This window comes from Silene latifolia, chromosome Y (genome assembly GCF_048544455.1).
Source record: "Silene latifolia isolate original U9 population chromosome Y, ASM4854445v1, whole genome shotgun sequence".
Classification (NCBI taxonomy): Eukaryota; Viridiplantae; Streptophyta; class Magnoliopsida; order Caryophyllales; family Caryophyllaceae; genus Silene; species Silene latifolia.
The window spans coordinates 155475174-155498393 of record NC_133538.1 but is presented as its reverse complement, the minus strand read 5'-3'; the positions used below and the strand labels follow the sequence as shown (position 1 = coordinate 155498393).

At 40.4% G+C, this 23220-nt stretch overlaps 1 protein-coding gene and 1 pseudogene across 5 annotated transcripts; one reads left to right on the top strand and one right to left on the bottom strand.

The window, feature by feature from the left end:
* Positions 1 to 3342: 3342 nt before the first annotated feature.
* On the bottom strand, positions 3343 to 3442 carry LOC141636788 (small nucleolar RNA R71; annotated as a pseudogene).
* A 16033-nt stretch (positions 3443 to 19475) lies between these two features.
* On the top strand, positions 19476 to 21786 carry LOC141634232 (protein REDUCED CHLOROPLAST COVERAGE 1-like). 5 transcript variants are annotated; one of them, XM_074446468.1, is made up of 5 exons: positions 19482 to 19919; positions 20287 to 20331; positions 20539 to 20613; positions 21195 to 21307; positions 21483 to 21765. In XM_074446468.1, the coding sequence occupies exons 2-5, from the start codon at positions 20323 to 20325 to the stop codon at positions 21580 to 21582; spliced, it is 297 nt and encodes a 98-aa protein (XP_074302569.1). In that variant the 5' UTR covers positions 19482 to 19919; positions 20287 to 20322; the 3' UTR covers positions 21583 to 21765. The 5 variants fall into 5 exon arrangements, 1 of the variants encoding a protein (XP_074302569.1); XR_012538983.1 differs by having other exon boundaries at positions 19476 to 19919; positions 20287 to 20326; positions 20539 to 21307; positions 21483 to 21786; XR_012538985.1 differs by lacking the exon at positions 20287 to 20331 and having other exon boundaries at positions 19480 to 19919; positions 20989 to 21307.
* Positions 21787 to 23220: the final 1434 nt, after the last annotated feature.

Genomic DNA, 23220 nt, shown 5'->3' with positions numbered 1-23220 from the left:
AGGAAGAGAGAGAGTGAATTATGGAGGAAATGAAAATAGAAAGAGGGGACAATGGAGGGTAGGTGGCCAGCCAAAAGGCATGGGGAGATGGGTCATTTGATTACGTTTTGGGGTTTGCTTCGACGGTAATTAGAAATATTCGTCGAACGCGATTTCCGAGAATATTAAAGTTCTTAAACACGATTTTACTAAAAGATTAAGTACTCAGATCCCAATATCCAAACTCGTTTACCCAACGACCATAAGAAATGGAAAAATCTCAATTTTACGACCTTTATCCGAAATCTATTTTATCAAAGGAAAAAGTTTAAATATAGTTTAAATCACTTTTAAACATTTCTAAACTATCAAAAATAATTACATTTCTTCAAAATAAAATAAGATTATATTTTATCAAATAAATTTTATTTCAAATAAATTAATATTAAATTAAAATAGATTAAAATATTACTTTTAAAATATAATAAAGGTCTTCAAATTTACGGGGTGTTACAATCATCCTCCTTTTAAGAAGTTTCGTCCCCGAAACTTAGAAGAAGGAACATTGTATATAGGTAGGTCTATCTCTTTAAAATCAAGTAAACAAAATCTTCAAAATATGAACGTATGAAATATAAGTGTCTTTTCAATGGAACGGAATATTCTCGTCGGCAAATCAAGAACATCAACATTCCAAATCAAAGACATAAAAATATATATTTTTACACCAACAAATGAGAAAACCAATTATCGGAAGTCTCCAATAACGAGCTTTGCCACTCATTGACGTTAAAACCAGTGGAAAACATTAAAACATTTTCAAAAATCTTTAGTTCGAAACTCTATAAAAAGGATAATAACTCCACTAGCTATGACCAAACTCTAACTACGACTTTTACACAACTAAGTAAGGACTACTAACGCGGAGAGTATTTAAGAGAAGGAGAGGAACACTCGAAAGGATAGCTAAAACTCACAAGAATTAGATAAGGGAAAGAGAATTACCTCACGAGAAAAGTTCGGGATATTTAGCTAACATAGAAGATTCAGGCTCCCAAGTTTCTTCTTCGACATTTCCACAACGCCAAAGGATACGAACTAGGGGCACCACTTTGTTTCTAAGTTGCTTGTTTGCTCTTTCGAGGATTCGGATTGGCCTTTCTTCCAAAGCCAAGTTAGGTTCCAAACCTGGGATTTCTTCTTGAATAACAAGGCTCGGATTACTAATGTATGATACGTGCTTTTTATATAGTCTTTTTAGCCTATTTCAGCACGTATTTCTATGCATTTTTATACTATTTTTATAGTATTTTGCCCCGAATTGGCTACTTTGGTTCGTTTTGTCTATTTTGTAGAAATGAACGCGGAAGTAGTGGAATCGTACTCTTTTTCGTCCTTTTTGCATGCATTTAGAGGAGACGGGATTTTCCAGAGTGAGATATTGCATTGGGAAGCGTCATGGCACGGATTACGAGGCATTCAGGCGAGGACTCGAGCTGATTTGAAGTCAAAGTACTCGATCGATCAGTTTTACCACTCGATCGAGTGGTTTTTACGTCCCAGGATGGTCGATCGAGTGGTTTTCCACTCGATCCTTAGCTTGCTGAAAGATGGGTTACTCGATTGAGTAACTATTTACTCGATCGAGTAGATGCTGCTGAAGATTTGCTCGATCGAGTGGTTTTAATCCACTCGATCGAGTGGTTTTGCTGTTATGGGTTTTAAAACAGCCCGTGTTATGTTTATTTCGCCAAACTTAATTACTTTGCTATTTAAGCACGCTTTACTAGGTCATGAGGATCGATCTTTTGATTATCTAAACTTTCTACTGTAAACCTTACTGCGTTGCTTATTTCCCTTCACTGTAACCTTTCTCTCGGATTGTTTGCACTCGGATTTTGTGTTCTTTACGCCGGATTCGCTTGATTGTAATTCCTTTCCTCTTCTCTTAATAATAATTAATCATTGTTTGCTTTAATTGCTTGTTTACTTTGTTATTTCTTCTGCCCTAATTTCTCTTTTATGCAATTTTATTGTTATTTCATAATGTTTACTGCTGGAAATTTATCTGCTGTTAGTTTAATTAGCGACATGAGTAGCTAAACCCCTTCATGTTGGGATTAGGGGATCTGCGGTAGGAATGTGACGATGTAGTGAATGAATTAGATGAATTAATTACAAGACTCTGTCACTATAGAAATTTAATTGTATTTATCGACTTGAGTGCACACTTCTGAGTCATCCTTTAATCTGGCTAAAATTAATCCTAGATCGAAAGATTGAACTAAATAGGCCTGCTATGAACAGTAGACTACCCTGACGAGAATGAAAGTTAAGTTAGTGGTATTTTAGGATAGAAAGTGGACCGAAAGGACCTTTCAACATCCGTCTTACATTAATTCGTCTGAGTCATTTACAGCTGAGTCATTGGACTACCGTAGTGAACCGAAATCCTGACATGTCCTTCTCTATATGATAGTTTTATCCTTATTTCTTGCCTTTACTGCTCTTGCCCTTTATTTCTCTTTCCTTTAAAACTCGTAGTTTAGATAACAATTCAAACAACCCCCCATTTGTGACCAAATAGACGGACTACTACAAATATTTTGCCTCCCTGTGGAGATCGATCTGACTTCCCTAGCTATATAGTTAGTTTAGTTAGTTTATTTTTGACAGGTACACGACAGACGTGTCAAATTTTGGCGCCGTTGCCGGGGAGGCAATTGCCCTATTTGTTTTGTTCCGTTTATTTTATCCGTCTCAGGGAATTTTTATTCCTTGAGGCAATTCTTATTCATTTTCTTTCAGTGTTGTTTATGCCCGAGTCAGACAGGTTTGAATTAGTTTTAGCTGATTCAGAGCCAGAGAGACTATTCAGGCATAGACTCCGTCTGCAGAGAAAATCACGAAAGGAAGACTTGAGTACTTTCGAGCCAGAGCTACATCACTCTCTTTTCGAAGACAGTCCGATTTCTACAGTAAAGATGCCTAAGCTTTCCAGTCATTCAGTGCCTAAAGCATCCTCTATTCCGAAGGATTTCAATCTCTAGACTGTGGATGGGAATACATTCGACATCCGTCCTTATTATATCAATCTGGTGGAGAGGAATATCTACAGAGGTGTGGCTGGTGAACACCCGAGGAAGCACATGGAGACCTTTACTGATTACTGTTCTACTATCCCCGCCACTAAGGGGGTAACTCAGGACAAGATTAAGGAAGTTCTATTTCCTTTCTCTTTGGTGATTCACCAAGGAGTGGTCGATCGACATGGACCGCATACTCTTTGGGGTTCTGATTGGGAGTCTCTTGCTCTTGCATTTTACAAGAGATATTTCCCTCCACAACGCATCAATCTGTTGAGGGCCAAGATTACTAGTTTCAGACAGGCTCCCAATGAAAGTTTCTATGAGGCATGGTCGCGATTCAAGAAGTTGGCGAGGTCTATTCCTCACCATTGTTTTGACCCATGGTTTCTAGCTAATCAGTTCTACAATGGGCTGTATGACGACCACAGAGCCATACTTGATGCGGCATCTAGTGGAAGATTCCAGGAAAACACCGATGATGATAAGGGATGGTCCCTTATTGGGGATGGCAAATCACAGTGCTAAGTATGGTAACCCGAGGGATGGGATTAGAACAGTTCATGCAGTTGATAAGCAGGTTTTAGCTCAGCTGGAGACCATGAATGCTAGATTTGACAGGTTGGAGCTACAAGCTGCTGGGGAGCCTCAGACGGTCCATGTTCTTACTAGAGGAGAGACCGTTTCATGTGAGAGATGTGGGGGTAATGATGGCCACACCGCTGTTGGCTGTCTTGTAGAGAAGGAACAAGTCCTTGCCTTTCAGCAATATAGGCAAGGAGGAGGTTCCTATTACAATAATCAAGGAGCACTCCATCCTAATTTGAGGTGAACTAGTCAAAATGTGCTCAATCCTACACCTCCTTTGCACCAGCAGCAGCCTTATGTTCCTCCACACAAGAATCAACAAGGCTTTCAGAAGCCTTCTTCCTTTACTCCTCCTAACCATGGTGCATCATCTTCCGGTGGGGTGAGTGAAATTGGTGAGCTTAAGTCTATGTTGCAAGCTTTTACAAAGCAGTTTCAGCTGAGTGATCAACAGAAAGATGCGTCCATAAAGGCACTTGAAACTCAAGTTGCCCAACTAGCCATGAATCAATCCTCAAGAAAGCAGGGTCAATTACCGACTAAAAATGAGAAGAATCCACACGAGAGGGTAAACTTGATAAATCTGAGAAGCGGTCGTTCTTATGAGGGACCGGAAATACAAAAATCAGGCCCGAGGAGAGCTGTAACTGATGATGGACAGTGTTCTGTCGAAGAAAATGAGCTCACGGCAAAGCAAGTGCTCGATCGACTGGTTTCAGGTGGTCGATCGAGCAGATTTAGTGAAGAAAGTGCTCGATCGAGTGGTTTTTCTACTCGATCGAGTGAACAGGAAGAGCAGACTGGCCGATCGAGTAGTTTTTCTACTCGATCGAGTGAATAGCAAAATGGAGTTGCTCGATCGAGTGACAATTTCACTCGATCGAGTGATATTGATGAAGATTCTACTCGATCGAATGGGTATATTGGTCGATCAAGTAGTTTTGATGACGGGAAGCTTATTCGAGAGCCTGCTAGTGCTCGTTTAAGCGATAAATCACCGGAAAGACCTCGTTCGAGAGGTAAGAAGCGTCCAAAGGATACAGAACTTGCTCCGGAAGATACATTGGAAGAGAGAAACAAGGGACTCGAGATACCTATCACGGTTCCCTTCCCAAGGCGTCTGCAGAACACTAAGGCCAATCAACAATTCGGCAAATTTGTCGAACTTCTGAAAAGCTTGGAAGTCACTGTGCCGTTCACTAAGTTGCTGACAAAGGTACCCTCTTACCTTAAGTTTATGAAAGAATTTTTATCGCGTAAGAGGAGTATTAGTGATAGTGAGACCGTAGCTTTGACTTAGGTGGGGTCAGCCCTATTTCAAAATAAGTTACCTTCTAAGCAGTCGGACCCGGGTAGTTTTTCCATTCCGTGTCATATCGGTAACTATTTGATTGATAACGCGCTATGCGATTTAGGCGCTAGCGTGAGTGTCTTACCGTTGTCTCTGGCTAAGAGACTTGGTTTGACAAAGCTGAGTTGCACTAACATGACAGTCCAGATGGCCGACCGTAGTATATCACGGCCACTAGGTATAGTAGAAGACGTACCTGTGAGGATCGGGAGGTTCTTTATTCCCATTGATTTCGTTGTCTTAGACATCCCCGAAGATGCACACACCCCTATTATTTTAGGGAGACCATTTTTGTCTAAAGCCCGTGCAGTTATAGACGTCGGGGGGAAGACTTTGACCTTTCAGGTAGGGAATGAAGAGCTAATTTTTCATCAGTCTAAGTCCCGGAGGGCTCCCATGCAAGCTCAGCCTTGCAATGCTCTCTCTTCTATTGACCCTATTATTGACACTCCAATTGAAAATTTGGAGTATTGTGCTGCAATTGTTACCCCTCCGCCTCAGACTGAGAGCAAAAAGGAGGAAAGTTCGTCTATTTTCCTTGCTGCAGGTACAGATGAAGGCAATGAAGGAGCTGTCATAGGATGTTGTGCAACTGCTGTCAATCAAATTGGGAGTAAGAATGCCAAAGATGGTGATAGAGGAGCAAGGACGAGGAAAGTTCGCGCTTATGTGGATGTGAACTACTCCCCTCCTACCGTTTCAAATGATAATTCATGCTCATGGAAGTTGAAGAGGACAATCAACGTTGCTGAGATGACGTCCTCCAGTCAGGAGCCCTCCCAGGGGCTACTGAATTGCATTAGGAATTGAGCGGGGAAATGCCCCGTGTAACACTTTGTAATAGATAATTTTTGAATTTTCTGTTGAATTTTTTTTAATGCTTTTATTAGGACAATTAGTTTATAGACTGTTTTTAGTGTAGATTTAAGACTATAGACTGTTTATATGCGTATTTGGTATGTTGGGATATTTTTGCGCGTATTCTTATGCAGGTTCTGGGAAGTTTTACGCATTCCAAGGGAAGAATAGACGAAATTCAAGAGCTTACGCGAGAAAAGAACTCGATCGAGTACTTTTTGTACTCGATCGAGTGAAAAATTGGTCGATCGAATGCTTCTTATGGTCGATCGAGTAAAGCAATAAGTGGGACTTCTCGATCGAGTAGAATTCTACTCGATCGAGTAACTGGATCATCAAAAGTCCTCGATAGAGTGGTTTAAAACCACTCGATCGAGTGAAAATGCAAAAGACGCAGGGAGTTATTCCTTAAACTCTATTATTTTGTTTTCTAATTCATTTTTCCTAATTTTCGTCTAACCCCTTCCCTAATTACGATTGAAAGCTCCCCCAAATCCCAATTTTTCTTGCCTAATTACCAAATCCGCCTCCTACAATCTATTTCTTGCTTATTAATCTTTCAAAGCCCCCTAATTTGCCCTTAATTTGTGCTCATTTTCACGGTTTTAAAGAGGGTCTAGGGTTTGCCGTTTTTCGATCGACAAATCGCCTTTTCGTGCTTTTTCTTTGAAGATTAATTGCTTTTGTAGAATTTTTATCATCAAGTAAGTGATTCCTTCATACTCTATGCATTTTAATTTCGATTATTTTGAATTTTATGAGAAAAATTGGAATTAGGGTTTGAATATCCATTATTGGTCGAATTTTTCGACCTTACTTGTCTTTATTTGCCCTTACTTGTCTTACTTGATGGTCTATCCCCATTCCTCGCTGTTGTTGCATGCTTAGTTCAAATTTTGCGCGAGATTTCGCGATAAAAATTTGTTTCAAATCGAGTTTTTCGATCGTCGACGGGTTTATAAGTGCCATGATTTAATTAACCTCGTTGTTGTTAATTGTTCTTTGTTATTACCTGCTATCCCGTCCCCTCTGCTGTTTACACGGTGTTTTTCGAAATTTTGAGGAACCGTTGGGAATTGTATCTTTGTAAGTCGAAATTTTCGACTGGTAGGGGCTCCACATGTTGTTTATTTGGTTTTTCGTCTTTGATTTTAGCCACTATTAGCCGCTGTTTCTTATCATATCCCTTACCCTTTGTATACAGGATGGATTCTAGCTCTCTACCCTCTACTAGTTCGTCCTCTAGTCCGTCTCTGTCTGAGACAGTGGCCCCTGCTGTTGCCACTGTCTCCACTTTAGTGACTACTGCAGCCCTAGTGTTCCTAGTTTCAGCTGCAGGTACAATTTTTGTCCCAGCTAGCTCTTCTGCTAGCTTAGTTCAGGCTGCCACTTCCTCTACAGTCACCACCACTGCTAGCACTGCTGCTAGTTCCTCTTCAGTGGTGGCCATAGCAGCCACTACTCCTACACCAACCACTGCTTTTACTCCTGTGGTGGACTCGCCAGCAGCCGCAGCTGCTTTCAGAGCAGCCCTAGTCCCTCACTCCGTCACTGCACGGGCAACTACTTCGGGTTCCAGAGGCCGGGGTCATAGATAGTCTCGTTCTGCGCCAGCCCCAACCACCTCTACTTCAAATGCTTCTGCTTCAGCTGCTGCTTCTACTTCTGGCACAGTCACAGTCCGAGGGGACACTTCCTTCGACTCCCACCCAGATTATCCGCAGGTACATTTTGTTAACGCCTTACATCGTAAGAAATTTTATGACCTGCTAGGCTGTGTGCATGTTCCTTCCCGATTTCTAGAGAAATCGACACTTGTGAGACTCGGCATTTACGAGTCGGTTTGTGACTTACTACGGGGCACGGGGATGGCCGGGCTCATCACTATGGGCGGCCACACTTTTCTGGAGCTGAGCCTCGAGTTTCTCAGCTCCTTTGCCTTCTCCTCATGGGCACACGATGCTGACCCTACTAGTTCTTCAGTGTCCTTCCGGTTGTTTGACCGGACCTTTCCGATGACCTTAGGGGAGTTTGGTAGGTTACTTGGCCTTACCTCTACGGGCGCGATTGCCGCCCCTAGGAGGGTCTTCCGTCAGCTTTGGAGGACCCTGGCCCACACCACTTTTCAGGAGCGAAAGCTCCAACAGGTCCACCTCCCCGCTGTCTGTTGTTTCCTTAGACTGATGGGAGCACTATTTTCGGCCGAAAGGAGCCGAACAACATCACAAACACCGAGCTCTCCATCCTAGGCGGTTACCTGAACATCGACTGTGAGGGTCCTTTTACCCTCAACATAGCCTACTTGACCGCCCAGTACCTTCAGAGCCAGGGGAAGAAGGAGACGGGAACCATTGCCTGCGGGGGGCATAGCCACCAATCTTGCCCATTCCCTCATCCCCGTTTGGCCTCGTGACTTGCAGTACCTCCAGGGAGAGAGGCTACTGAGTCTGGATGCCATGCTTTCTCAAAGATTGATCGACCCAGGACTACGGACATGGAAGATTGACGGCTTCCTGTCTGTTGACTTACCTTGTGAGACTCTCCCCCGTCTAGAGCCCCTTCCTACTGTTGCTAGGGGCGCTCGCCTGCCACCACTGCCTGACCTTCACCTTCCACGCCGAACACCTCCCACTGCACCCGGCGCCAAGAAGCGGCGTCTTGAGACCGGAGAGGGGTCTACACCTTCAGGGAGTACCCAGCCTTCCACGGCTACTCCTGTACCGACCCCTACTCCCACTACTACTACCACTCCTACTCCCACTCCCACTGACAAGACACGGACTCGGGACCTAGCGGCTACTTTCGTACCACCTCCTCCCTTTGTGGCGCCCGCGGTCCTGGACCAAGGGGGCGCCGTTTCTGGTCTGTTGCTTGAGGTTGCAGAGCGTCAGGCTCGTATGGAGAGGGACTTGGCTCTAGCCTTGCATCCTCTGTACGAGTACCACTTACGGCAACGCCGTCCGATCCCAGAGGGTTGGCCACACCCTTCCTTCTACAGGTACCCACCTGAGGGGTACTCGGTGTCTGAGGAGGAGGAGGACGAGGACGAGGACCCTGAGGTGGCTGTGAAGAGAGCTCGCGCTGAGGAGCAGAGGAGGAGAGAGGAGGAGAGAGACCTGGAGTTCAGGGTGGAGGACGTCCGTGACAGTGACGGCGACGACGACGATGAGTAGCTACTGGTCTACTCACTTCCCCAGTTTTCTGGCTGGTTTGGGGAAGTTCGTATTTTGTATGTATCTCTTACTCTTTTATTTTGTCTCCTTTTATTTATTGTTTTTATTTTCTTATTGGTTGTATATTCCCGTTCCCCTGTATATATCTGCTGGTGTATGCTGGAGGACAACGAGGGCGTTGTCCGTTTTGGTTTGGGGAGGGTATTGCATCCTTTTGAGTCTGCATTTGCATTTGTTTTGCATTCACGTTTATTTTTAAGCTTGCATTGTTGTTTATTTCATTAAAAAAATAAAAAATAAAAAAAAATTAGAAAATTTCAAAAAAATGAAAAAATTCACGTTTACTTTTGCATATAGGTTGAGTCGGAACGGTAGATTTCCATGATGATAATGCACTATAACTTGAATTTTTGCTTGAGCCTTGCACTTCTTTTGATAGTTATTAGCTTTGTCATACGCATAGTCTACGAGTTTCTGTTCAAATATAGCTGACTGTTTAGACTTGACCTGAAAAATTGGCAAACTACTTGAAAAATTCTGAGTTTTAGAGCCCTATAACTGGTGACATTCATGACCAGTTCATTAGGAATTGAGAGTAGTACTCCTTGCATAGCATGTTCATCTTTTTTTGCACTTTTATGACATTCAATTTCTTGTCAAATGCACATATTCGGGTTCGTGGTTGGTGTCACATGCAGGGAGGTGCTTGCAAATTTCCCTTTCTTTATATTTTTCACCCATTTAGCTCCACATTAGCCAAATTTGCCTTTTTGACCCATTAGCTACATTCCAAATTAAGCCTGCCTAGTCAAGCTAGTTAGTATGTTCTTTTGGGTATGAGTTTTCCGATTGCATTTTGGCCCGTATTTCCATGTTTGGAGTTGTTGGAAAATAGAGGAAGGAGGGAAAATAAAAGAAAAAGAATTGAAAAAGAAAAAAAAAAGAGAAAGACGTGAAAGTGAAAAAAAAAGAAAAAGAAAAAAAAAAGAAAAGCTGAACGTGAACAGGAGAAAAGAAAGAAAGTTTGAAAAAAATTGATTTGTCTCAGTTAGTTATTTCAGACGGTGTTTGAAAAAGGAAAGTTTGTGACCGTCTGACTCCTCCATTCTTATTCTATATTTTTGAGGAGATTGTATTTGAGTTTAGTGAGCTTTGTGCCAAATGAAGGGCACTTGTACTTAGATTTTTAGTCAGTTGAGATTCAGATGGTTTACTATGGTCCTGTTAGGAACTAACTTGACGCTTTTACCTCCACATTTCCATAACATGTTTTGCCTTTCTCACCTGAACCTCACTATTCCCAAATTATTTATAAGACCTCGGCTTAGTCGCAGTTAGGTGAGTGACTGTGTTTTCTTCTCTCTTTTACACATAACATTCACCCTTTGCTTCATGAGAGAAGAGTGACCACGAGAGAGTCCGATTTTGTTGGTCTTGCAAGGTCGATAGGTTAGCTATAGTTTTGAACAGCTTATAACTCGTTTGCGTATTGACTGCTTAGCTTTAACTGTTGGTTTTTGTTGCATTAAATTGGTTTAAGTAGACAAGTTAAGCTAGCTCTGAGTTATCATTTCCGTTCCATTAGTTACATTTTAGTTTACTCGAGGACGAGTAAAGGTTCGGTTTGGGGATATTTGATACGTGCTTTTTATATAGTCTTTTTAGCCTATTTCAGCACGTATTTCTATGCATTTTTATACTGTTTTTATAGTATTTTGCCCCGAATTGGCTACTTTGGTTCGTTTTGTCTATTTTGTAGAAATGAACGCGGAAGAAGTGGAATCATACTCTTTTTCGTCCTTTTTGCATGCATTTAGAGGAGACGGGATTTTCCAGAGTGAGATACTGTATTGGGAAGTGTCATGACACGGATTACGAGGCATTTAGGCGAGGACTCGAGCTGATTTGAAGTCAAAGTACTCGATCGAGCAGTTTTACCACTCGATCAAGTGGTTTTTACGTCCCAGGATGGTCGATCGAGTGGTTTTCCACTCGATCCTTAGCTTGCTGAAAGATGGGTTACTCGATCGAGTAGATGCTACTGAAGATTTGCTCGATCGAGTGGTTTTAATCCACTCAATCGAGTGGTTTCGCTGTTATGGGCTTTAAAACAGCCCGTGTTATGTTTATTTCGCCAAACTTAATTACTTTGCTTTTTAAGCACGCTTTACTAGGTCATGAGGATCGATCTTTTGATTATCTAAACTTTCTACTGTAAACCTTACTGCGTTGCTTATTTCCCTTCACTGTAACCTTGCTCTCGGATTGTTTGCACTCGGATTTTGTGTTCCTTACGCCGGATTCGCTTGATTGTAATTCCTTTCCTCTTCTCTTAATAATAATTAATCATTGTTTGCTTTAATTGCTTGTTTACTTCGTTATTTCTTCTGCCCTAATTTCTCTTTTATGCAATTTTATTGTTATTTCATAATGTTTTCTTTGGGAATTTATCTCATTGTTAGTTTAATTAGCGACATGAGTAGCTAAACCCCTTCATGTTGGGATTAGGGGATCTGCGGTAGGAATGTGACGATGTAGTGAATGAATTAGATGAATTAATTATAAGACTCTGTCACCATAGCAATTTAATTGTATTTATCGACTTAGTTGAGTGCACACTTCTGAGTCATCCTTTAATCTGGCTAAAATTAATCCTAGATCGAAAGATTGGACTAAATAGGCCTCCTATGAACAGTAGACTACCCTGACGAGAATGAAAGTTAAGTTAGTGGTATTTTAGGATATAAAGTGGACCGAAAGGACCTTTCAACATCCGTCTTACATTAATTCGTCTGAGTCATTTACAGCTGAGTCATTGGACTACCGTAGTGAACCGAAATCCTGACATGTCCTTCTCTATCTGATAGTTTTATCCTTATTTCTTGCCTTTACTGCTCTTGCCCTTCATTTCTCTTTCCTTTAAAACTCATAGTTTAGATAACAATTCAAACAACCCCCCCATTTGTGACCAAATAGACGGACTACTACAAATATCTTGCCTCCCTGTGGAGATCGATCTGACTTCCCTAGCTATATAGTTAGTTTAGTTAGTTTATTTTTGACAGGTACACGACAGACGTGTTAATGTACTTCCTCAACTGAGATACATGGAAGACATTATGAACCTTGCTCAAATTCGGGGGCAACTCTAAATGGTAAGCAACGGGACCAATCTTCTCAAGCACACGGAAATGTCCAATGTATTTGGGACTCAGCTTTCCTTTCACACCAAAACGTTTCACCCCTTTCATAGGTGACACCTTAAGGAATACTCGATCATCAACCTCAAAGGCAAGTGGTCGACGACGGACATCGGCATAAGATTTCTGTCGGTCTTGAGCGGCTTTCATACGCTCTCGAATGATCTGAACCTGATCGATGGTCTCAGTCACCAAATCGGGTCCCAACACATGAGCATCTTGGACTTGATCCCAACAAACAGGACTACGGCACTTCCTACCATACAAAGCTTCATAAGCTGACATCTTGATAGAAGTATGATAGCTATTGTTGTAGGAGAATTCAACAAGAGGTAAGCACTTCTCCCAAGAAGTGTGAAAGTCTAAAGCACAAGCACGGAGGAGGTCCTCTAAAGTCTGTATAGTCCTCTCAGTCTGTCCATCTGTAGCGGCATGAAAAGCGGTACTCATCAGTAGCTTACTACCCATGGCTTCTTGCAAAGCAGTCCAGAAACGGGAACAGAATCTCGGGTCACGATCTGAAACTATATCCTTAGGCACTCCATGGCAGCGTACTATCTCCTTCACGTAGGCACCAACTAGGACAACTAAGTTCCATGTCTCCTTGATAGGTATAAATCTAGCACACTTGGTCAATCGATCTACAACCACCCAAACAACATCTTTTCCACTCGCAGTCTTAGGTAAAGCCATCACAAAGTACATGGAAATGGACTCCCACTTCCAAAGAGGAACATCCAAAGGTTGTAGCAAACCTCCGGGTTTCTGATGCTCAATCTTCACTTTCTGACAGGTAAGACACTTGCTAACATACTCTAGGACATCAATCTTCATCCTAGGCCACCAAAACTGTAATCTCAAGTCTTTATACATCTTATCACCACCAGGATGAATAGAGTAAGGAGAAAGGTGAGCTTCATCAAGGATCTTCTTCCTCAACTCGGCTACTCTCGGAACATACATCCTACCTTGGTAATGAAGGTATCCATCACTATCCACCACACAATCCTTAGCTTGCCCAAGTTGGATTTTTGCTTGAATGGACTTGAAAGTAGCATCCTCAGGTAGGCACGTACGGATCTCACGGTAAAAGTCGGGTTCTGCACTCAAGGCACTAAGATAATCAAAGCCCATCCCAACAAGGCTTATCCCTAACTTTTGAAATTCCGTGGTAAGTTCATCAGGTAACACACGGATAGTGCTCAAAGAGTGACTAGTCTTCCTACTCAAAGCATCGGCCACCACATTTGCTTTCCCTTCATGATAAATCAACTCGGCATCATAATCATTCACCAACTCTAGCCATCTTCTTTACCTCATATTAAATTCTTTCTGGGTAAAGATACACCTCAAACTCTTATGATCGGTATAAATGCGGCAATGAACTCTAATAAGGTAATGCCTCCATGTCTTCAAGGCATGTACCACGGCGGCTAATTCAAGATCATGAGTCGGATAGTTCACCTCGTGAACCCTCAGTTGTCGAGAAGCATAAGCAATAACCCTTCGGTTTTGCATCAAGACACAACCTAGGCCATGCTTTGAAGCATCACAATAAACATCGTAGTCCACACCATCCTCAGGTAAGGTCAACACCGGAGCGGTAGTCAACCTAGTCTTCAACTCTAAGAAGGCATTCTCACACTCATCGGTCCACACATACTTAGACTCCTTCTTCAACAATTGAGTCATCGATCTAGCTAACTTAGAGAAATCTTTCACGAATCGACGGTAATAACCCGCCAAACCGAGAAAGCTTCGAATCTCAGTCACATTTTTCGGACTCTTCCAATCAATAACGGCCTCAATGTTAGAAGGATCTACCATAACACCATCTTCGGATATGACATGTCCAAGAAAAGTTACTTGATGCAACCAAAATTCACATTTCGAGAACTTAGCATACCACTTTTGATGACGTAGAATATCTAAGATGATACGGAGGTGTAGGGCATGTTCTTCATCATTCTTTGAGAAAATCAAGATATCATCAATGAACACCACCAAACACTTATCGAGGTACTCACTAAAGGTACGATTCATTTCATCCATGAAGATAGCCGGAGCATTAGTCAATCCGAAAGGCATCACTTTAAATTCGAAATGACCATATCTCGTGCTGAAAGCAGTCTTAGGAATATCGGACTCACGCACCGGAATTTGATGATAACCCGATCGGAGGTCAATCTTGGAAAAAGTAGAAGCACCACGTAATTGGTCAAAGAGATCATCAATTCGTGGAAGAGGATACTTGTTCTTGATTGTCACACGATTGAGTTCACGATAATCAATGCAAAGTCGCATAGATCCATCCTTTTTTCTTCACAAAGAGGACGGGGGAACCCCAAGGAGAAGCACTAGGCCTAATAAAGCCTTTCTCAATCAAGTCATCAAGTTGAACTCTCAACTCCTTCAATTCGGAAGGTGCCATACGATAAGGAGCTTTAGCAATAGGACCGGTTCCGGGAACTAGGTCAATAGAAAATTCAACATCCCTTTCAGGAGGAATCCCGGGTAATTCATTGGGAAATACATCCGGAAATTCACAAACAATGGGAACATCCTTCAAGGGAGGAAGAGAAGGAGAATTAGAAGTAGTCACGACACATAGGAATGCTTGATGACCCTTCTTCAAAGCATTCACCATCTTCATAGCTGAGATCAACTTAACACCTGTTTGCTTTCTAACCCCTTGATAAGATACGCGAGTACCCAAAGGGCTTTTAAGAACAATCTTTTGATCTCGACATTCAAATCGAGCATGATAGGTAGATAACCAATCCATGCCCAAAATAACATAAAACTCCTCAAGTGGAAATCGAAGGAGATTAGCCGGGAAAATAGATCCCGCTATCGATATAGGGACATCCGAATAAAAATAAGAACAAGAGAAGATGTCGCCGGAGGGTAAAGATATTGATGTACTATCTCAAAGTGAAGGTTCAAGAGGTAACTTGTCGGAGAATTTCATCGATATAAATGACAAAGAAGCACCGGTATCAAATAAAACCAAACAAGGGACATCAAATATTAAGAACGTACCAGTGACTATGTCAGGGTGTGCCTCAGCCTCAGCACGGCTCATCACAAAGATGCGACCTCTCGGCCTCTCAGGAACAGCAGGAGTAGTAGTAGTCTTCTTCTCAGGACACTCATTAGCCTTGTATCCAGGCTTGTTGCAGGAGAAACACACAATTTGCTTATCAAAGCAACCAATTCCGGGATGCAAATGCTTCTTACAATGATAGCACATACGACCCTTAGGATTTTTGTCGTTGCTAGGAGATAGAACACGAGCACCTTGATTTGCTTGTCCACTCGGAACAAACCTCTTTTTGTTAGGATAAGAGGGGGAAGAAGTAGGCACAAAGGGTCTAGAAGGAGCAACATAAGGCCTAGAAGTGGAGTAGAGTGGCCTCTTGCCAAGGGAAGAACGAGAAGCACGAGCCTCTTCATCAATAGCCCGAATAGAGCTCTCAGCCCATAATGCATCATCATAGATTGAGAGAAAGGATGTAGAATCTCTACGAATCATGCTCTTAAGCTTTGTAGTAAGCTTGTCAAGGTAAAAGAAAGCTTTTTCATCTTCATTTTTGACAAGTCTAGAAGCATAGTGAGAAAATTCATTGAATTTATCGGTAAAGGCTTGAACAGAAAGACTTCCCTGCTTCAAATCCATGAACTCTTTAAGCCTTTGTTGTTTCAGCTCTTTTGGATAGAACCTAGCCTCAACTGGATCCTTAAAGCGATCCCAACCAAAACCAGGCTCAAGAGTGGAAGTAGGACTAGTCATGGTCCACCATCTATCAGCTTCTTTCACAAGGAAATGAGAAGCCAATTTCACTTTGTCTTCTTCACGAACATCATACAAGGCAAACCTTTTCTCCAATTCACGAAACCATTCGGTGAGTGCCACCGGGTCTACTTCACCACCATAAGTTTGAGTCTTGTTTCGAGTCAATTGACTTGCCACCCAAGTGTAAGAACCGAGTCTATCACCTTCTGGAAACTGAGGAGGGGGAGGAGGAGCTGGTTGGTTTTGCTGATTCTGAAGAATCTGAGTAAGAGCTAGCAAGATTGTATTATCTACGGATCATGGAGGAGCCATCTTGCAAAAGAGAACATTGGTTAGCACCTAACAAATAACAATCACAAAGAGACTACCACATAAGGTCCTAAGTCTACCCATCCTACCCGTCTCTCAAGTTTATTATTTTAAGGTCAAGTTATTTATATTGGGGTGCACAAACGTGCGTCGGGAGCAAATATGCTCTAATACCAACTGTGACACCCTCATTCATTGCGGAAAAGTAAACACATAATTCTAGATAAAAACTGCATGGATATGTTTGTAATAGGTTCATTTGGGTAAAAACCTGTAATTTTTAAAACCTGAACCTGTTATAAAAATATCCAAATGGGAAGGTGTCAAACATGCAAGGTCTAAAATAAATCTCATAAATAAAACATCGCTAAAGTCGTGAAACAAAGTTATACAACCCAAATATGAAAAAGGGAGACATATGTCCCTAAAAAGTATATAACATAAAAAGTGTTTAAGGGTCACAATAAAATAAAGCCAATCTAGGTCCCAAGGTTACTTTACTCGCTAGCTCGTCCATGTACCCCATATATGCATCACCTACCTGTCAATCGCATTTTATACAAATAAAAAAGCCACAGTCAGTGGGGAGTAACTCCGAGTTCTCCCAGCCACGAGATGTCATAATTAATATAACATGTAAATATAAGAGTATGAATATGAATAACACATAGCCTTAGCATATAGATGCTAAACAATCGTGCTTATCATGTGAACAACAATATATCAACACATAGTCCTAGCATGTGAATACTAGACCGACTCATACTACACTATCATGTGAATCACATAACATCCGGGAATCCAAACTCTATCAACCATAGCCGGCTTGCATCTCACCTTCTATGATTCATAGAATCATCAAACAAGAAAGGACAATATATCTAGAGACAGGCATAAGTTCCTAGTACCGTCAATAATCACTCTGTAACTCGAGTCTATACCACGAGGTAAGGTAAACACCCTAGTCCTAAACCTGCGCAGACCTAGCGACATGCGGAAAACTACCGCATCGAAGACCCATGATAACAACACATGAGTACCCTTAAGGAGTCCACCAAAGGGTTGGCTAGTACTTAAGCTGACTACATACTTCTAAGAGTACGTCAGGAAGTCATGCCCTAACTTGGATATAAATCCACCAAGGTAAGACACAAAGGCTATTAAGCGATGAACATATACTCGTCAAAGACTATTATGGCCTATCTATGACGAAGGCCGAAATACTAACCTAGGACCTAGTCCCAGCTTGAATACTTTACCCCACGCCACACAAGACAAGTAGGACACCCAATTAACCATAAGAGGGGCAAAGAGTCCAAACTTTCACACACAAATGATCATACACACCCTAGAATATGATAGGCTACGCAAGAGCATATTCAGCCGACAATCCAATAATATCTCCAATATCAATAATAATCCAAATTACAGCTAACCAACAGTACCATAATCCATGAGAACAAGCTAAAATGGCAAAGAGGCAACAAGACTCAAGTATAAGGCAACCAATTCATCCAACAACCAACATATGAAAAGACAATCATACTCAAAGACAAATCCTCGACCCTAGTCCCACGACGGGTCATCGGTCAAATCGAGGCTGACCGGTTTAAACCTAGTTTGACCAAACTCGTTCGGTCAATCTGGCCCAGCTCAGAGTCTTGGCCTACTTTGGCCCAAATCACAAAATTCATTACAATATCATTCTCATGCAATATTCCAATTTCTATCATGTGAACACTATCAACATAAAGAAAACATTCCAACTTACAAAATAACTAATTCGCCAAAATTCTCGCATAATAAAATAGCATAAATAACCGTCTCACACAAGGGTAAACTTTTCTATAAATTTTAATCGAGAAAACGACGCCATTTACTCATACGGACTCCGAATTGAGTGATTCAAGTGGCTAAACCACCTAATTTTTCGATGCCGTTCAATCTGTCATATTTTTTGAAACATTGAAAACCGTCTCGGTCCGGTACTGACGCGTTCCAGCCAAAACACGGACTTGTCACAACACATAATTTCTCATCCAAATTTGTTCCAAACAATAATATACAAATGGGTAACATAAATTAAACATAAGCATACTCATCTTACTCCATTCATTCATTTATCAACAAGATCGTCTCAAACAACAACAAACAACAACAAACAACAACAAACGACAACAAACAACAACAAACAACAACAAGCAACAACAAACAACAAATACAACTACTAATGTGACATTAATTCGTCGAGTAACTCGGAATAGTTACCTTAAGCTAGCAAAGAGACAAGTAATAATTTGAGAAAGCTTCTAAAACCCAAAATTATGCATCATCTTCCACAATATATGAGTCTCCTAACTCATCTTCATATTCTTCACCTATAAGAACAACAAAAACACAATTATTAAGCTTAAATTCGAAAACCCTAAAAGATGAGTCTTAAAAAAAAATTGGGGGAAATGAAAATAAAACTTACTAGTAGAAGAGGATTGAAGAGAGGATTCCAAATATATAATTTTTATGAGATTTGGTGGAGAAATGAAGGATTTATGGTGGATTTAGGGATTGTAAGGAAGATTTTTTAGATGAATTTGGTGTTTGGTGAAAGGAAGAGAGAGAGTGAATTATGGAGGAAATGAAAATTGAAAGAGGGGACAATGGAGGGTAGGTGGCCAGCCAAAAGGCATGGGGAGATGGATCATTTGTTTACGTTTTGGGGTTTGCTTCGACGGTAATTAGAAATATTCATCAAACGCGATTTCCAGGAATATTAAAGTTCTTAAACACGATTTTACTAAAAGATTAAGTACTCATATGCCCAATATCCAAACTCGTTTACCCAACGACCGTAAGAAATGGGAAAATCCCAATTTTACGACTTTTATCCGAAATCTATTTTATCAAAGGAAAAGGTTTAAATATAGTTTAAATCACTTTTAAACATTTCTAAACTATCAAAAATAATTACATTTCTTCAAAATAAAATAAGATTATATTTTATCAAATAAATTTTATTTCAAATAAATTAATATTAAATTAAAATAGATTAAAATATTACTTTTAAAATATAATAAAGGTCTTCAAATTTACGGGGTGTTACACTTATAATTTCGACTACATACATTCTTCCCCAAATCCTCTCCCTCACTCTCACTCCCAAACCCTAACCCTCAAAACCCCGTACTCACTCTCCCTCCCTCCGGCTACCAACCTCGTCCTCAACCCAAATGTGACGGACTTGTGACGGATAGACCGTCACATGCTTCTTTATTCTGAAAAAAATATCGTGATACTCATTCATTTCCCCCAAATCAATTTCAATCACACTTAAAACCTAAAATCGCCCACCACATCGCCCATCACCACCACCACCACTACCGGCCTGCCACCACCACCACCGGCCTGCCGCAAGAGGCCTGCCTCCGACCACGCCCTTCTCCTTCTCCTTTCCTCTTTCCTTTGGTGCTCTTTTTTCTCTTTTCCTTTTGTGGTGCCTCCGACCATGCCTACACGACTGCACCACCGGTCTGCCACCACGCCTGCACCGTGACCGTCTCATTTTCACTTTTAGTTAATTAGGTAACCTCCTCTTACTAGTTACCTTTTTAAATTATTAATCTTAGTTTAAATTATGTTAATTATCCTAGGATAGTAGCCTATAACAGTTCGTCCATTTTCGAAGAGTATGCAAAGAAGATTTAACAAAGAGATAGCAGAACTATTATGGTTGGAAGTTGTTTGGCTTTTTGATTGGTGGGTAGGCATGAAGGTGTGAACTGTGAAATCAGTCCTCATTGTTCTCAGTTATTATAAGCTTTGTCGCAAGTCCCTTCCCTGTTGCTCTCTATGCAAAGTAGTTTAATTTTGAATAAGATGAAGTTTATTGAAGCGTCAGCATTTTGCTTTTTCGCAGCATTTCATTTATTTGTAATTTGGGATTTTTCAGATTGAGCTATATACCGATACTGAGACATTTCGTTTGATGGGTAAGGTATTTAGTCTATTACTATAAGGACATATTTTGCCTTGTTGATTATTGTGGCCCTATCTGTATTATATGAAACTTTGAGTAGTTATCAAGTTAAGCCATTTTACCTTTTGAAATCCACTGAGTTAAAGTCGAGCCTTAAGTTCCTAGTACAGATCATATGACAATTCAGTATTACATATGATGAGTTTTCTTTTGTGAATGCCTCAGGTGTATTTTGGTGTCGCTACGCTAATTGATGCCACTTCAAGCGACAGTCAGAAGGCAGAAGATGAGCAAAAAGAGGTAGTGGCTGAAATACTGAATGAAAATAATTGTGAAATATTTAACGAAATGCATGTTGATTGTGTGGTCTAAAAAAGTGTCCTTGGAGACATAGAAAAGTTCAAGAGCCATCTTAAATATTCATCAACCTAGGATCATTTGAGCAATAATTTCTTGAAGGTTACTAAATAGCTACAAGTTCTCTTCATATTTCTCAGTTCCATAGTTCAGTGGGGAAAATATATGAGCTTTATGCTGACCCGGTAGGCAAATATTCCCTAGTCTCATTGGGGTCTTTTTTATTGGGTTCATCTCTCATTTTATTAATTCAGTCATTCTAGTTGTATTGGGTTCGTCTCTGATTATATTGATTTTTTTTCCCTGTTTGTTTAAAAGTGAAGCTAAACAAGGCTTACTGTGCCATTGCTGCCATAATTCAGCCAGTGGTCTGCAAATTTTAATGCACTTCAAGGAGTTCATCGGACAGTTTAACACCAATTTCCATGAAGATGCTTTGATTATCTCTCTTAAGCTTAACTCTTCCAATGATTTTTTGAAAAAGCCTTGTGAATGTTGCTTCATGTTTTGGATCTTCACTGCAGGATGCTGCTGCTTGGCTTGAGTATTTTGAATCCAAGGCCTTTGAACAACAAGAAGCTGCCAGAAATGGGACTCGAAAACCTGATGCATCCATTGCCAGCAAAGGTCACCTGAGGTATTTCCAAAAACCTCAACTTAAATAGGTCATTTGTCATAAGCGGTGTGACCTTTTGTCCATTACTCCATTTACTAGGTAGAACGTGAACCTGTACCTTTTGTTGCAATTTTGTTGAATGTGGATACTGGGTATGCCTTGTGATTAATATTCTATCTTCATTCTATATTGCCAGTGTATCAGACTTGCTTGCTTACATAAATTCAAATACCGATACAAAAGGAAGAAATTCAATGATAGCCAAGAGGAAAAGCTATCTGGCGAAGGTATACTAAGTAGTTGAAGATCTATAAATAATTTGACACATTATGTGATGAATTTTTTTTGTATAGTTTACATATCGGTTTATATTTTTGTATAGGTTAGTCGTCTAAGTAAATTTGACACATTATGTAGATGAAATTTTTTGTAATTGGCTTTGGATAACCGATTGATTGTATACAGATATTTTTTGTTGATTATGGAATCATTTTGCATTGTCATCATGTGTACGACTAATATGGGCAACAGCGTAATATTTTTTTTTTTATAAAAAATAATAATTATAGACATCGGATTTTTGCAAAAAAACTGATGTCCATTGATCAAATAGACATCGGTTTTCCTAAAAATTCGATGCCCATTGATCAAATAGACATCAGTTTTCCTAAAAATCCAATGTCCATTGATCAAATAGACATCGGTTTTCCTAAAAACCCGATGTGCAAATTTTAATGGACATCGGTTTAAAATCTGATGTCCATTAATCCACAATGGACATGACCAAACTCTACATTAGTTGTGTATCCGATGTCCATATAGCGAAAAGTCCGATGTCCATCACAAGTTTTGTAGTAGTGAGTGGCGGAAGTTTACTAGGACAATGAAAACTCTCATTATAATAATGAAAACAAAAGATGCTCTAATCCCATTCATTGTACAACACGTCCTTCTCGTTTCACATGTTTTTTTTCTCTCTTTTTTTATTGTTTCTTTTCTTTTCATATTGTAGTTGCTTAGACGTACACTAATTATAAAATTATAGATAGATAAGGCAATCTAAGTCTCTTACTCGCACCCGGACCACGCTGTGGACATATTTCGTCGTGTTCTTGTACCCGAGAATCTGGGATGGGTTCCTTTCCTAATCATATTTTGGTACATCAAACTAAGCAGAGGTGTTAGGCCCAAATATGCATATTCTTACCTTGGTTTCGATGGAATGCGTTGTCATCCAAAATGCTTTAACTTACGTAATCTATTCCAAAGAGTAATAGACATGGGTTGTATAAGTGAAGGCTGATAGATGGTTTTCGGTCATTTTGAAAGATTTACTAGGAAATAAGCGTAAATAACCATTAATTTTAACATTGTCAATTTTCATTTAGTCATGAAATTTTAGCTTCATCATCGGGTACCCGTAAGGCTAGTAGACAACTTTGAGATGTCTACAGAAGCCCCCAGTTTGACCGAGTCTGAGTAAGACGAAGGTCAAAGTAGTCCGATCGGGACTGATAAAAGATATAAAATGTACCTGAGCCTCTTTTATTACCTGTCTGGAGTAGCTGAAATCTGAGACTGACTTAGCAAAACTTTGTTTCACTAATCTGGAATGAAGCTGCTAAAACTTTGTTTCACCAATCTGGAAATTGGCATGACAAAACTTTATTACGCCGGTCAGGAATCTTGTAACTGGAATCTGGAATAGCCAAACTTTGTTTAGCTGGTCTGGAATATGGTAAAGCAAAACTTTGTTTTGCTTAAGAGTGAACCTGCAAATCTGATTTCACAAGCTTAAATACGAGTTAGGTCCTGCCGACTGAGAAATTCAAAATTTTATTTTGAAAAGGGATTAGAATGTATAATCTGATTTCACAAACTATGGTGCAAAATTTTATTTCACAAAAAGGCAAGTTTAGAAAATTTTATTTTAA

Bases quoted from the DNA above. Each gene is read 5' to 3' on its own strand.
- LOC141634232 (XM_074446468.1), top strand. The intron at 20,614-21,194 runs GTAGTGGCTGAA...TCTTCACTGCAG, and splicing joins CAGAAGATGAGCAAAAAGAG to GATGCTGCTGCTTGGCTTGA. The intron at 21,308-21,482 runs GTATTTCCAAAA...CTATATTGCCAG, and splicing joins GCCAGCAAAGGTCACCTGAG to TGTATCAGACTTGCTTGCTT.